Raw genomic sequence first — 14,903 nt, forward strand, 5'->3', positions numbered from 1 at the left:
TAAAGAAGTTTGTTAAGTATAATTTGCAAAAAAAAAAAAACATTATTTAGCAAAGAACTAGAAAATTAAAAGAGTTTTGCTTCAATCAATGAAACTACAAGATAGATATGCATTCAAAAGATTAAAATAGTGAGTGAGTGAGTGAGTGAGTGAGTGAGTGAGTGAGTGAGTGAGTGAGTGAGTGAGTGAGTGAGTGAGTGAGTGAGTGAGTGAGTGAGTGAGCGAGTGAGGTTTTGTGAAAATTAATTTGAGTGATTCTCAAACTGCGGGGCTTGGAAAAAAAACATTTTTTTTTCCTTTATCAGTTGTTAATTTCAGTTGGTTGGTTAAACAGAGGGATTCTATGTAATATTTATATTGAAAATTCTCAATAATGGAGCTAATCACGTTTGTTTATTTTATCTTTATTTAAAGTTTAAGTTCACTCCCAGGTTTTTGTTGACCTGCCACTAGGGAGAAATTCAAAAAATGTCTTGATTATGGGCGTTGCTCCTAGAGGAGTTAAGACACGCCCAGTCACAGTAGCCCCGCCCACACAGCGCTGCACAGTTCCACATGGAGCTGTCAATCAATACTCACTGAGAGCTGTGAGAGGAAGAAACTAGTCTTTCAAAGGAGGGGCGGGGCCAACAGTGACTGTTTGTGACGTCACTGATCTAATCAGCCAATAAAAATTTCTATTGCAATAGCCGAGATTCAACCCATAGAGGGCAGTCACTCTGACATTTTACAACTAAAAACGCTCAATTTAAATACTTAGACTAAAAACGTGAAGAGTGGGTATAGAATTATCAAACTACATAAACTACATAAAAAAGTGGTTCTAGGGTAGACTTACACTTTAAAGTAATTGAGAACAAAGTTCTTATTTGCAATGACACGCTTAATGTCCGACAGTGGATTCCAACCAATGATCTTCCAGTTACAAACCTGCTTCTTTACCCATGCATGTTTTGATGAACTTAACACAAACACGTACCTTCTGCGCTATCAGGAATGTTATTCTTCTAATACCATATTCAACCAGGATCACTTTCTGTAAGAAAAAAAACCATAAGAAAATTGTACACAAATGATAATTGTATTCTTATAAAACATGCCCAAAATGGTCAAATGTATGACCTTTGACTGGGCGAAGGCAGTGAGGGCAGTGACCAGGGCATCATCATCCTCAGTATCTGCTGCTTTAATGGACACGTTGATGATGTGGATCGGACTTTTTTTGACATTCTGTAAGAAGCCGAGGAGAACGTGGTTGCAGTAGAATTATTATTATTTTTTCATAACTCATTGACTTTCACACAGCCATAACGACCCCACCTTAAAGTTTTCCTCATCATAGAGGCCGGAGCAGGACTCACGGAACGGGGAACTGTCAACTAGCGGCTCAACAAAACTGGACAGAACTTCATCAAAATCTCTGAAGAAAAAGGAAAAAAAAACTGCATGAAAACCAAAATCTGTAGTTCTCTCAAAGGCAAACAACTGTTGGGTTAAAATCAAGGGTGTCAAACTCATTTTAGTTCAGGGGCCGAATACGGATCAGTTTGAGCTTAAGTGGGCCACGAATTTCAAGTGGAAAAAAGAGGAAATGCCCTCGATTGCAATTCCAAATATAAATGTCATATATAAATATCAGTCCCTGTAGGATCATCACTTTGTGAATTTGGGGAAATTTCGAGTAACAATTTGAGGAAAATTGGCCAGATTTTGAAAAAAATTGAGAGTTCTTTCAACAATTTGAGATTTTAAAAAAATGATAAAAGAACTGGAAAACCGAGCTCTGCAAATATTGTGGATTTTGATGGAATTTTTGCATTTAGAGAAAAGGAGATATCTATAACTGAATGAGTTGGTAATTTACAAAATGTTTCATGTTTTTTTCCATCATTTTTACTTTCTCAAGAAGGCCAAATCTGACGCTCTAAAGCAGTGTTTCTAAAATGGGGATACGTGTACCCCCAGGGGTATAAATAAAGTGTCAGTGTTGGTCCCACTCCAGGTGTGAGATGACTAGAAATGATATAAACTATAGAAATAATATATATATATATATATATATATTTATATATTTGAGCTCAAACATGATCAAAAACTAATTCGAGAAAAAAAGGATTTGGAATTGCCAGAAATTCTTGAAATAAAAATGGGGTCACAATCCAAAGAAGGTTGAAACCCACTGCACTAAATACTGTTTCTTTGCACTTATTTACAAAAACAGTTTCTTTAAAATGTGTGTTATCACTCGTTCATTCCATCATTATGCTCTATAGTTGTTTTTTTAAATAGTATTCTGAGCACAATGTTGCAGTCGGACAAAGGGGGTACTTGGATTCAGAAATTAGAAAAAGGGGTACTTGAGCCACTGCTCTAAAGGGCCGGATTTGGCCCCCGGGCCTTGAGTTTGACACATGGTGTAAATAGTGACCTTATGAAGTCTTCAAAAGCGTGGAAAGCCACCATGGCCCCCAGACGCTGGCATGGTGGCGATAAAGCTCCCTCCAAGAAAAGCTCACTGCCGTGCCGCCGGATTTGAAACTGCTCCGACCCACAGACTGGCAGAGGAAGCCTGAAAACACACAAGTATTGAATGATGGAAAGATAAAGAGTGAGATTTAAATAACAAACATCACAGAGAGCAGTCGGAGTATGGAGTCAAAGAAAAACTAACCATCCTAACATCCAGCGCTAAAGATCAGATAATGAAGGAAGGAACATGTTCTGTTATCAATACTGATGCACATTTATACTGTGACTGTGGTACGACTCATTCAACCAGGGTTGAGGTCACCTACTGTATGTTTTTCAATTACAATTACATCTTCAATTATCCATGTTCAATTACAACTCAATTATGATTACGGTGACCGGCATTTTTTCCAATTAAAATTAAAATGATTATTTTCCCCATGAAAGTCAATTACAATTACATTCTCAGTAACTAAATTTCACAAAAATGTGTTTGTTTGATCAGAGCACCACGTGATCAACATTTATGTCAGCATTTAGAATAATGAGCATTAATACAGGGAAAAACAGAGTTTTTATAGTAATTTTGTGTGTTTTTCTCTCATTCTGTGTATGTTTGTTGTTGTCTTGCTCGTATTGAGGCATTTTGTGCATTTCTGTAATCCTCTTGTGTATTTGTCCTGTAAAATGTTTTTTTTTTGAGTCATATTGTGTATTTGTGCTGTCATTTTGCATTTTTTGAAGTAATTTTTGAGTATTTCTGTTGTTATTTTTGCTTGTTTGTTAGTGCTGTGGGTTTGCGGGGTAATTTTTTGGGTTTTTTTTGTCTTTTGGTGGACTTTGGTTGTCATTTTCTGTAATTCTGTATATTTTTCTGAGTAATTTTTCATATTACTGTTGTTGTTTTGTTCATTTTTGTAGTAGTTTTGTGTGTTTTTTGAGTATTTTCTCTGTCTTTCTCTTGTCTCTTACTGTATTTTCCTGCAATGTTGTCATTCTTTTGTTTTTATTAATGTTTTCTTGCTCTTGTTTAGTGTCATTTTGCACATTTACTTTGGGAGCCGCATAAAATTAGTCAGTTTGACCCCTGTCTTAAATCAGCTGTAAAATATACTAAAATATTATCTATCATCCAATTTGTTTTTCATCACTTGGTTACCTTGTTAGGCTTCCTTATCTATAAAAAAATTGGTATTAATATTTTTGGTACAGATATCCTGAGGGGTACAGGAGCACGTTGTGGGGGTACTTGGAAAGATTTAACAACTAATTTATAAATAATCAGGAAGTTCTTTTTTAGGCTATTTTTTTGGACAAATTCACCACAAACTAACTGTACTATTGCTCAATAAAATACTACATTTTCTAGTAATTTATTGAAACAGGATTATTTTATGATGTAGAAGCCATTTTATCACACTTCTGACAATTGGAGACATTAATTAGCTACATTTCACATCAAAGTTGCATTGTTATACATATATATATATATATATATATATATATATATATATATATATATACTGTATATATATCTTTTTTTTTTTTTTTTTTTTTTAAATAAATTCCACCTATTGTTTTTAATTTGTAGATTAAGCCTTAGGGAACCAATGTTGGAAACATAGTTTGGGGTTCAGGAGAGCAAGCTGCTCCACAAATAAAAGAGCATATGAAATTATGGAGAGGGTACTTATGATATGAAGAGGGGGTACACATGATTTGACAAAAATGCAAAGTGGGGTACACAGGACAAAAAAGATTGGGAACCACCACTGATCTAAACTCAATTACATTTCAATTATGATTACAAGAGCAAAATATTTTCCAATTACAATTTCAATTGTAATGATGCGATTACAATCATAATTGACCAAAACCCTGCATTCAACCCATCATTAGCTTCATCTGCCGTCAACTACTCAGACCTTTGGCATGTTTTGCTCTGCATAATATAACAATATTTCTTCAACATAAATGAACTAAAGGCACAGAGGACAGGTTTTCATTAAACGTACACCCATTCCATCAGTAAATCTGATTAAAGCAGTGATTCTCACGGTGTGTGGCGTGCCCCCTAATGGGGAATGGAGGTATGACAGGTGGGGCGTGACAAACAGGAGATAATTGTGAATTTCATGCCAATCTTCTGTAATGTTTTTTTTTTCCATCGACAATAAAGATCATTAACACTAAACAAACCAACGCCGACACACAAAGAAAGAAATAACAAGAAGCCTGAAAATGTAGCAGAAATCCAAAGAGCATTAAAGTAATAGACTGCATTAGATGTGGAGTGGAGCGATAAACAAACTTTCAATAGTGGACTTAAAAAAATTATTTCCTTTTTTGTTTCCTTAATCGTTTTGTCCCAAATTGCAAACAATGTGTCATTATTCCTGTATTTTTTATTGCTGCAATTTTACATTTGTTTTTTTATGCAGGTAATTAGTTTAATTTAGTTTTGATTTATTTATGAAATACGTGACTTGCATTATTAAATATATTACTTGTTCCCTGTTAGTTTATTTAAATACGTGTCCTGAATTTCCTTATTTATTTTCTTAATCATTTTGTCACAGATTGCAAACAATGTTTCTTACTTTCCTGTATTTTTGACAGTTGCAACTTTAACATCTGTTTTTATGAAGTTAATTAGTTTAATTTGGTTTTGATTTATTTATGAAATACGTTACTTGCATTATGAAACATGTTACTTTTTCCCTGTTAGTTCATTTAAATATGTGTACTGAATTTCTTTATTTGTTTTCTTAAGCTTTTTGGCACTGATCGCAAACAATGATTAATTAATAAATACATTTTTTATTTATTTATGAAATACATTACTTGCATTATTAAATATATTACTTGCTCCCTGTTAGTTTATTTAAATATGTGCTGATTTTTTTTCTTAAGCATTTTGTCACAGATTGCAAACAATGTTTAGTTATTTCCTGTATGTTTGACTGCTGCACTTTTACATTTGTTTTTTCTTTATGCAGTTAATTAGTTTATTTTATTATTTTTTTAGTTTTGATTTATTTATGAAATACTTTACTTGCATTTATGAAACATGATGTTACTTTTCCCGTTAGTTTATTTTTAAGACATATACTGAATTGCCTTATTTATTTCCTAATTCATTTTGTCACAGATTGCAAACAATGTTTATTAATTTCCTGTATTTTTGACTGCTGCAACTTTACTATCTGTTTTTTTTTATGCAGGTAATTAGTATAATTTAGCTTTGATTTATTCATAAAATATGTTACTTGCATTTATGAAACGTCACTTTTTCCCCTGTTAATTCATTTAAATATGTGTACTTTAGCTTTTTGGCACTGATTGCAAACAATGTTTCATTATTAAATAAATGCATTTTTAAATTTGTTTTTAAGCAGGTTATTTTTGGATTTATTATGAAACATGATGTTACTTGTTCCCTGTTAGTTGAATCATTTTGAAAACGTGTTATTTGTCTAGGTTATTTGGGGGCAATGGGTGCAGGTGAAACTTCATCTTAGTTGAAATTCGGAAATACCTAAAAAAGTTTGACAATCACTGGATTAAAGTTTTTCCCGTACGCACTGATTTAAGTGATTTACAGTGCATATGGAAAGTATTCACATTTCATAATGTTAGAGCCTTATTCCAATGAAGAATGAAAATATAACATGTGCATAAGTATTCACAGCCTTTGCTCAGTACTTTGTTGTGGCACCTTTGGCAGCAATTACGGCCTCAAGTCTTTAGGAATATGAAGCCACAAGCTTGGCACATCTATCTGTGGCCACTTTGGCCCATTCCTCTTTACAGAACCTCTCGAGCTCCATCAGGTTGGAGGGGAGCGTCAGTGCACAGCCATTTTCAGATGCCTCCAGAGATGTTCAATGGGCTCTGGCTGGGCCACTCTAGGACATTCACAGAGTTGTCCTGGAGCCACTCCTTCAATATCTTGGCTGTGTGCTTAGGGTCGTTGTCCTGTTGAAAGATAAACCGTTGCCCCAGTCTGAGGTCAAAAGCGCTCTGGACCAGGTTTTCTTCCAGGATGTTTCTATACATTACTGCATTCATTTTTCTCTCAATCTTGACTTGTCTACCGGTTCCTGCTGCTGAAAAACATCCCCACAGCATGATGCTGCCACCACCATGCTTCACTGTAGGGATGGTATTGGGCAGGTGATGAGCGGTGCCTGGTGTCCTCCAAACACAACGCTTGGCATTCACGCCAATGAGTTCAATCTTTGTCTCATCAGACCAGAGAATTTTGTTTCTCATGGTCTGAGAGTCTTTCAGGTGCCTTTTGGCAAACACCAGGCGGGCTGCCATGTGCCTTTTACTAAGGAGTGGCTTCCGTCTGGCCACTCTACCATACAGACGTGATTGGTGGAGTGCTGCAGCGATGGTCATCCTGCTGGAAGGTTCTCCTCCCTCCACAGAGGAACCCTGGAGCTCTGTCAGAGTGACCATTGGGTTGTTAGTCACCTCCCTCACAAAAGCCCTTCTTCCCCGATCACGCAGTGTAGAGGGACGGCCAGCTCTAGGAAGAGTCCTGGTGGTTCCAAACTTCTTCCATTTACGGATGATGGAGGCCACTGTGCTCAATGGGACCTTTAACCTTTAAAGCAGCAGAACATTTTCTGTACCCTTCCCTAGACCTGTGCCTTGAGACGATCCTGTCTTGGAGGTCTACAGACAATTCCTTCAACTTCATGCTTGTTTTGTGGTCTGACATACACTGCTAACTGTGGGACCTTATATAGACAGGTGTGTGCCTTTCCATATCATGTCCAATCAACTGAATTTACCACAGGTGGACTCCAAATAGGCTGGAGAAACACCTCAAGGATGATCAGTGGAACAGAATGCACCTCAGCTCAATTTTGAGCTTGATCTCAAAGGCTGTGAATGCTTATGTACAAGTGATTTCTTGGTTTTTTATTTTTAATAAATTTGCCAAAAATCTCAAACGTTTTCAAGTTGTCATTTTGAGGAAAAAAGTGAATTTAATCCCTTTTGGAATAAGGCTGTAACATGAACATGTAACATGGGAAAAGCGAAGCGCTGTGAATACTTTCCGTATGCACTGTATGTGATCCAAAACTTTGCCTGGACGTTGTGGAATAACCAACACAATGAGACGCACATAGAGCTCAGGCTTTTTCTTTGTCTTTACTCAATGAGATTTGAAGCTTGAGCTTTTGGAGAGGAGCATGTGACACTCAGTGAATCAGAAACAGTAGCTCGGCTTTACGGAGAAAACAGGACTGATCACAGGAGGCCAGTTTGTGGCGACGAAGGGAGAAAAAATAAAGCAACAGGTGCATCCCGCATGCATTTCTGAGAGTCATACACACCATCGGGTGGTTTGGCTGGTTGGGAGGAGCTTTACTCTACCTGTTCAGAGTAGGGCTGCTCCCTCTGAAATAAGATGATTGACAGGTGAGTATTAGCAAGGAAAAATCAAACTGTACAACCACCAGGTTTAGATTAAACGATCAGGTTAATAATGACGCAGTAAGCTGTGCATTTAAATAAAAATAATTAAATAAGAAAATAAAAATCACACGCTGCATTCATTGCCCAGCCAAAAGCAGTAACAGCAGCAGTCATAGGCCACCTTCCACCAGGACCACTGGGTGGGTGCGCTAAAATATAGCATTCAACAGATCAGCGCCACACAGGAGGGCAGCAAGAGACAACTGGAAATTTACTGAAATCACTAAAAATGTCATCTTTTATCTCCTCCAGCAAATCCTGTCTGCTGACAACACAAAAAACAGTCCTGTTAAAAAGCAGCACAGGCAGGACAATGTTTACTGGTCACTAAAGGGGCGCTGGATAGGACGCCTTCAGGAGTGGGTGGGGCTTATGACCCTTCCAAGTCGGATCTTTCTATCATTATCAAGCAAAATAAACCAAGCGTAGGTTTGTTCACCGACTAATAGGGAATTTTTATTTAATTTGTGGACATTTTGTGAAATAATTTTAGGAAAATTGCAGGATTTCTGGGAAAAATGTTAAGTTGTTTTAACAATTTGCATTAAAAAATGATTGCCATCATGTGAACATGTATTATAAACATGGGGAAACTGTGAGCACTGGCAAATATTGTAAAGTTTTTTGAGGAACTGCGATATCTATAACCAAATTAGTTGATAATTTACACCCGATTCTTCATTTTTCTCTCCTGCGGGTTAAAATGGATGCTCTAAAGGTCCAGAATTGGGCCCCGGGCCTTGAGTTTGACACACATGCCATTATGGAAGATTCTATTAGATTTTGGAGATGATCCAGATCAATACAGTAATTCTGGATCAGTAAAAAATCAAGCAAATCCTTCATCATTGATCAAACGTCACTAACTCTTAACTCAGTTCGTAATTGATCAATCTTAAGAAATTTGAATCAGTTATGTTGGTTTCTCATTTACTTTCATCCAGAACAGATCTAGATTGCATATTTCAACATGATAAAAAGAAAATTCTAATTTACCTACTGTATGGTTATTAATGGGAATATACATTTATTCCAAGCCTTTAAAGCACGTGTCAAACTCAAGGCCCGGGGGCCAAATCTGTTCCTTTAGGGCAGTGTTTCCCAACCAGGGGTACGCGTAACTCAAAGGGTACATGAGCACATTGTAGGGGGCACGTGGAAAAATTAAGAATTTATTTCCAAGATAATAAAAAATATTCTCAGTCATTTCATAAGTCCATCAATAAAATGGTTTGTGTGCACTATGACTTGTTTTTAAAATTTAAATGCCTGTTTAAAGGGGACATATTCAAAGAAGCTTCTTTTGTAGAAAATATAATAAACGCTATATATAACACAGACAGGTTAATTATTTATTTATATTACTTATTTTATTTCTTCTTATTTTTTTTCCAATTTCAACAATTATTTTTCTTTAACAACAATATAATCATAATTACAGTATTAATAATACAAACGTTTACTATAATATTATTTCTTATATTTATCATTCTTATTGCCTTGAAGGTAACATCATTTTAATCGTTTAATTTGAGCTAAAATAGAAGATAATGCCTGAATATTAAATGTTAAATTTATGAAAATGAAATAAAATTATTGGCATTGAATATTCATTTGTGTTATGTTCTACTTTGGGAGAATCATGAACACGTATTAGTGAGGGTATGACAAAAAGTCAGAAAAACAATGAATAATGTTGATTATTGTGTAAATTACAAACTAATTCAGTTGTAGATATCTCAGCTAGATATCTACAAAATAATACACAAATTCAATGAAACTCCACAATATTAGCAGGGCTCACATTTTCCCCATGCTTATAACACATGATTGCATCTGGAACCCTTTGAAGACAAATGGCGATTTGTGGGTTGTTTGAACGCATCATCAGCTGTACTGTTCTAGGCCATACTGTATGTGGACTTCTGAATGGAGTGCAAATCTGGTTGAAGTTCTCTACAGCGCCCCTTTAACATCCCTGTGGAGGGTTCATGGACCATTAGTTGCCCCTAGTTGTATCCAGTGGCTATCTATTGAAAAATCAACCCAGTCTTTACAACCCAACTCAATAATTCATTCATTTATGTATCTATTGTAGAGAGGGTGAAATTTGAACTCAACAATATGAGGCATCCCCTCATAATAGGACTACACAACAAAAGGTTTGATTATAAAACCAGTAAGATTAGAAAGTGGTGATGCTTTGTGAAGTATTTAACATGGCTGGCTTAAAACCACTCTGCAAATTAATAGTGACCCCAAAATCCTCCACAGCGATGAAAATGACTCATAGCCTGTTATCACAATCCTTTGATTGGACGTTTTAGCTTTGATGAAGCATCAGTCCTGACAAAACAACCACAATTCTTTATATTTGTTGATGTAATAGAGTATGTGTTAGTCAGGATGGAGGTCGTTACCTGTTGGGGTGAGAGGACGGCAACATAAACTGGAAGTCTACGGCGCACGTTCCATCCTGCAGCTGGTGATGCTGAATGCTGTTCAGCTCATAGGCAATGTAACCACGGCGGACATAGACCTACAAAGATAATAACAATTTATAAATAAATAAATAATAATAATAATCCAACCCTCAAAAATGACCCCTTTGAACAACAGTGGGAGCCACAAAAAATGTGATCGTTTGATCTGAGGGCCACATTATTAATATTCATGAGAGCATTTAGAATGACTAATCTGAGCAGGAAAGAAGAAAGAGTCTTTGTTTTATGTTATTTTGTTTGTTTGTTTGTTTTTGTTGTGTTTTGTGTGTTTTTCTGTCAGTTTTGGTGTGGATTTGTGTTGTTTTGTGTGTTTATGTTGTATTGTGTGTTTTCGTTGTCGTTTTGTGTGTTTTTCTGATATTTTCGTTGTTTTGTGTATTTTTGTTGTGATGTCTTTTCATTTGTAGTTTTGTGTTTTTCTATTTTTTTATGTTGTTTTATGTGTTTTCATTGTTATTTTGTGTATGAATGTTGTTTTGTGTTTTTGTTTGTATTTGGAGTCATTTTGGATATTTTTGTTGTCGTTTTGTGTTTCTGTAATTTTGTTGTTGTTTTCTTCTGTATTTTTCAGTTATTCTGTTTATTTTGTGTGTTATGAGTTATGCTGTGTGTGTTGTGTTGTTCCTTTTTATGTATTTTTCAGTAATTGTGTATGTCTTTTTGGAGTCTTTAATGTAATTTTTCGTGTGAATTTGTGTGTTTCTGGAGCCACTTTGTGTGCATTTACTTTGGGGGCCAGTGGCACCCGGACCACCAGTTGCCGATGTCTGCCTTAATATGTACATGTTTGAACTCAGAAGAAACGTACCTCCAGGGCGGCCATGCAAACCACTTGATTGGAGTGGTAGAAGAAATTGGGCAACACATCAAAAATGGATGTTTCTGAGAGAATCAGCTTCTGTTTTTTTAAGAAAAAACAAAAAAAAACAACATAACATTATTTAATGTCTTTTGAAACTGTAAAAAATCTCAAAGACTGCATGAAGTTCACCTTACTATAAGAAAAGAATGAACCTTTAATGTCAATCTTACCTTTAAGTTCTCTGGGCAAAACTGGTGGCCGTACATGTCGATGGCTGACAGGAAGATGGACTCCACTTGGTTGTGTCTTAGTTCATACGACGGTAAATGAGAGGCAATCAGCACCTGTGAGATGAGCAAATCACTCCAATAATCCAAAAACATCCTTTGGTAGTTTTTGAGTTTCATGAGTGATGAATGCTGGCAGTGATACCTGACGGGCTCTCAGCGCTACTTTGGAGTTCTCCATCTTACTGAGCTGAGTGAGTTCATTCAGGATGGTCATGAGCTCATCGGCCAACATGGGATCTCGTCCACACAGCTGATCCTACACCAGAGCAAAAGCACACGCTGCATGAGGCCCTTTGAGAGACTCTACTGAGGAGAGATATTTATAATCTTACTATGAGCATGGTGACCAGGATGTTCTTTTTGGAGACCTGAGCGTGTGAGAATATGTAGTCGAGCACGGGACTCATGTCCGGTTTGTGCTGCTCTCTCAGCTTTATCACACACTTATCATAGTGAGCTATTGGAGGGAAAAAAGAGTCAGAAAGACAGCGGTCAAAGTAATAGATTACAAGTACTCACGCTACTGTCATTGAGTTGCTTTTATGGGTAGTTTTTTTTTTTAGTATATTTCTAAATCAGTATTTTTACTTGTACTTAAGTACATTTTATAAGAAGTAATTAGTTACATTTCTACACCCAACCGTTACTGAGTAAATTATTATTTTTTGTCTTAAAATGATCAACGAACATTGTGAAACTACAAAAAATAAAATGACCAGACAACAATCAAATGCATCACATCATATCTGACAACCAGATTAAACGTAATGCACGGCGCCAAAACAGCATTAAATGCCGGTTATTTTCTCAGTTTTAGAATTCATAAATTCAGCTTGTAATTTTGAATTGAATTTGGGTGTTTTTGGACTCATTTTGCGGGTTTTTTGCTCTCATGTTGTTTTGTGTTATTTTTGGTGCCGTTTTGTGTGTTTTTCTGTCACTGTTGATGTTGTTTTGTGTATTTTTGTTCTTTTGTGTGTAATAATTGTAATGCATCATGCCAAAACTGCATTGAATGCCATTTATTTTCTCAGTTTTAAAGTTCATAAATATAACTTGTAATTTTGAATTAAATTCATTGGTGTTATTTTAAGTTCTAATTGAGCAAGAATTAGTCTCTTCCTTTTTAAATTTATACATGAGATGTTCACTGTATGCAAGGGAACCGTGGCAAGATTTATTGCCAAAAATAAACGTGGGAGGAGAAAGTAACTATTGTAACTTTTACTTTAAGTACTATTTAATTTATTTCTTTTTACTTGTACTTCAGTATTTTATGTATGACTTACTTGTACTTGAGTATAATTTTAATCAAGTAACAGTACTTCTACTTGAGTAGGATATATCAGTATTCTTTACACCTCTGCAAAAAGACCATCTTTTGATTTAATGGGGATTATTTTTGACACATAATGCTTATCATACCTTGTTGGAACTGCTTCTCCACTTGAAGGTAACGCTTGAGCAGATCGAGGACCACAGACTTCATGTAACCACGGACCCCACTGCGGTACCTTGAAGAACAAGATGGAAAAAGGAACCAATGAGCAATAAATGTTATCATCATGATCAATATTACTGCCAGGGCCAACGCAGCCATATAGGTGAAACAGGCAATCGCCGAGAGCGTCACTCTCTCGAGGCCCCACTTTCTCGTGTGTGTTTGCTTCACACGAGAAAGTGGTGTCGGGGCAAAAATTGTTAGTTATGTTTATTAACATATTTACTCAGACCTTATTCTTTTTAAGGCTTTAAGTTGAGACTTTTCATTTCTGCTGTCTCATGTTTTCTGCTCTCTTCTCGAGGTCAGCTTCCCAAAACACATCTTATCCCTCAGACACGGAGGCATCACACAGTCACATGCCTACACACACTCACATAGTCACACATACACACCCAATACACATCCATTCATACACACAAACACAATACACACACACACACCTCCAACACTCACGACAATCAGGAGATACCAGAGAACTGGTTGTTTTGAGCCAAAGAAGAAACTGTCTCTTTTCACCCTCTTCTATCACCTCCACCCTGTCCTCTTTATCTCCTGGGGGGAGGAGGGAGGGGGACTGAGGGGGAATATACGTGATGAGTTAGAACTGTGCCACTCGATCATCGGACGTCCGCCCGGGCGGTCACTAATTTTGTCCATCTTTGTACTCTTTTTTATTTAGTTTTATAATAAACCTTTTTTATAAAATCATCAATGCCTAGCCTGGACTCCATCATTCAACCAGAGCAATAAATCATGTCTCCAAATGAGGTCAACCGCAAATTTGCCGTGACAGTGGTGTATAGATTTTTTATCTATTTGTAAAGGGGTTGGCCAAAATGCTGTCAGGAGTTTGCTATAAATATTTTTTAAATAAGCTTATTGCCTTTTTTGGATTCCCCTTTCCTGTGCACTGTGTATAACTGATTGTGTGCACTGCTTTGTTTAACACCACATTCAGGTGATAAACTCGCAATGAAACGCTGAAGATCTTGGTGAAAAGTGCACTGATATACTCTAAAGCTGAATTTATCCTTATGATAAGTAGTTTGGATTCTTTGGAGGCGCGCGCTCACCGCTGTGTTTGCTGACAACATCCTGTTATAGCCGAGTAAGCGCTTTCGGTGGCCACATTTTCGGTGCATTACTACAATTTGCATAATATGAATCGCTAAAATGCAGCACATTGCAAATTGTTGACACTTTGAGAATGCTTTTTGGCTCGGCTTTACGTTGTGTGTGGCTTATTGCCGTTAATGTGTTGCTGGTTTTCGCTTTATTTGTCTGACATATTGTTTTTTTTGTGTCATGTTGCTATAATGGTACGCTGCAAATAGAGGGGCAGCATCACAGATTTTAACCTAAAGCATCAAAACTGTGTGCGCCGGCCCTGATTACTGCCATTTCTTAACATGCACAATACTTGTTAAAAAGTCACCTCTGCACCAGCTGGACGATGCTCTGAGTGTTCATGAAGAAAACCTCCCGGTCAGGCTTCCTCTGTAGAGTTGCTGCGTGGCTGTCCAAAATGTTCGCAATCTGCAATTAAATGAAACAGTCTTGGCTTTAATACTATGATGCCAGGGGTTTGAAGAGGGTTTTCCTTGTCAAAGTTTGAAGCAGCTTCTTGTTTTTTACCCTTTGACTGGGGAATTGGCAGAGCACAGATGTGATGTTGCTGGCGTACTGCACCATGACTTTACGGATATCCTTCTCAACACTTTGGGGAATACGACTCGCAACGCTGGTCATGATCTCCTGGAGCTCCAACAGTGGCAGCGAAGGGTCCTTGAGTGTCTTCATGAGTTTGGCCACCCACTCTTTCAGCTAAAGGGCAAACA

General features: G+C 36.8%; 1 protein-coding gene across 4 annotated transcripts in view; it reads right to left on the reverse strand.

Annotated features, from left to right (window-relative positions):
- The window catches only part of acacb (acetyl-CoA carboxylase beta), a 66,318-nt gene that overhangs the window by 20,310 nt on the left and 31,105 nt on the right, over window positions 1-14,903 (reverse strand). For 3 of the 4 annotated variants that reach the window (XM_028458171.1, XM_028458174.1, XM_028458172.1), the window contains 13 exons: window positions 14,701-14,889; window positions 14,501-14,601; window positions 12,987-13,075; window positions 11,894-12,018; window positions 11,704-11,817; window positions 11,502-11,615; window positions 11,278-11,367; window positions 10,386-10,504; window positions 7,864-7,887; window positions 2,429-2,569; window positions 1,321-1,420; window positions 1,123-1,230; window positions 980-1,036 (listed from right to left, as the gene is read on the reverse strand). In XM_028458171.1, coding sequence (XP_028313972.1) covers window positions 980-1,036; window positions 1,123-1,230; window positions 1,321-1,420; window positions 2,429-2,569; window positions 7,864-7,887; window positions 10,386-10,504; window positions 11,278-11,367; window positions 11,502-11,615; window positions 11,704-11,817; window positions 11,894-12,018; window positions 12,987-13,075; window positions 14,501-14,601; window positions 14,701-14,889 — 1,371 coding nt within the window. The remainder of the gene's footprint in view (window positions 1-979; window positions 1,037-1,122; window positions 1,231-1,320; window positions 1,421-2,428; window positions 2,570-7,863; window positions 7,888-10,385; window positions 10,505-11,277; window positions 11,368-11,501; window positions 11,616-11,703; window positions 11,818-11,893; window positions 12,019-12,986; window positions 13,076-14,500; window positions 14,602-14,700; window positions 14,890-14,903) is intronic. The other variant, XM_028458173.1, reaches the window with a different exon arrangement.

The sequence above is a fragment of the Gouania willdenowi genome, chromosome 9, assembly GCF_900634775.1.
Source record: "Gouania willdenowi chromosome 9, fGouWil2.1, whole genome shotgun sequence".
NCBI lineage: Eukaryota > Metazoa > Chordata > Actinopteri > Blenniiformes > Gobiesocidae > Gouania > Gouania willdenowi.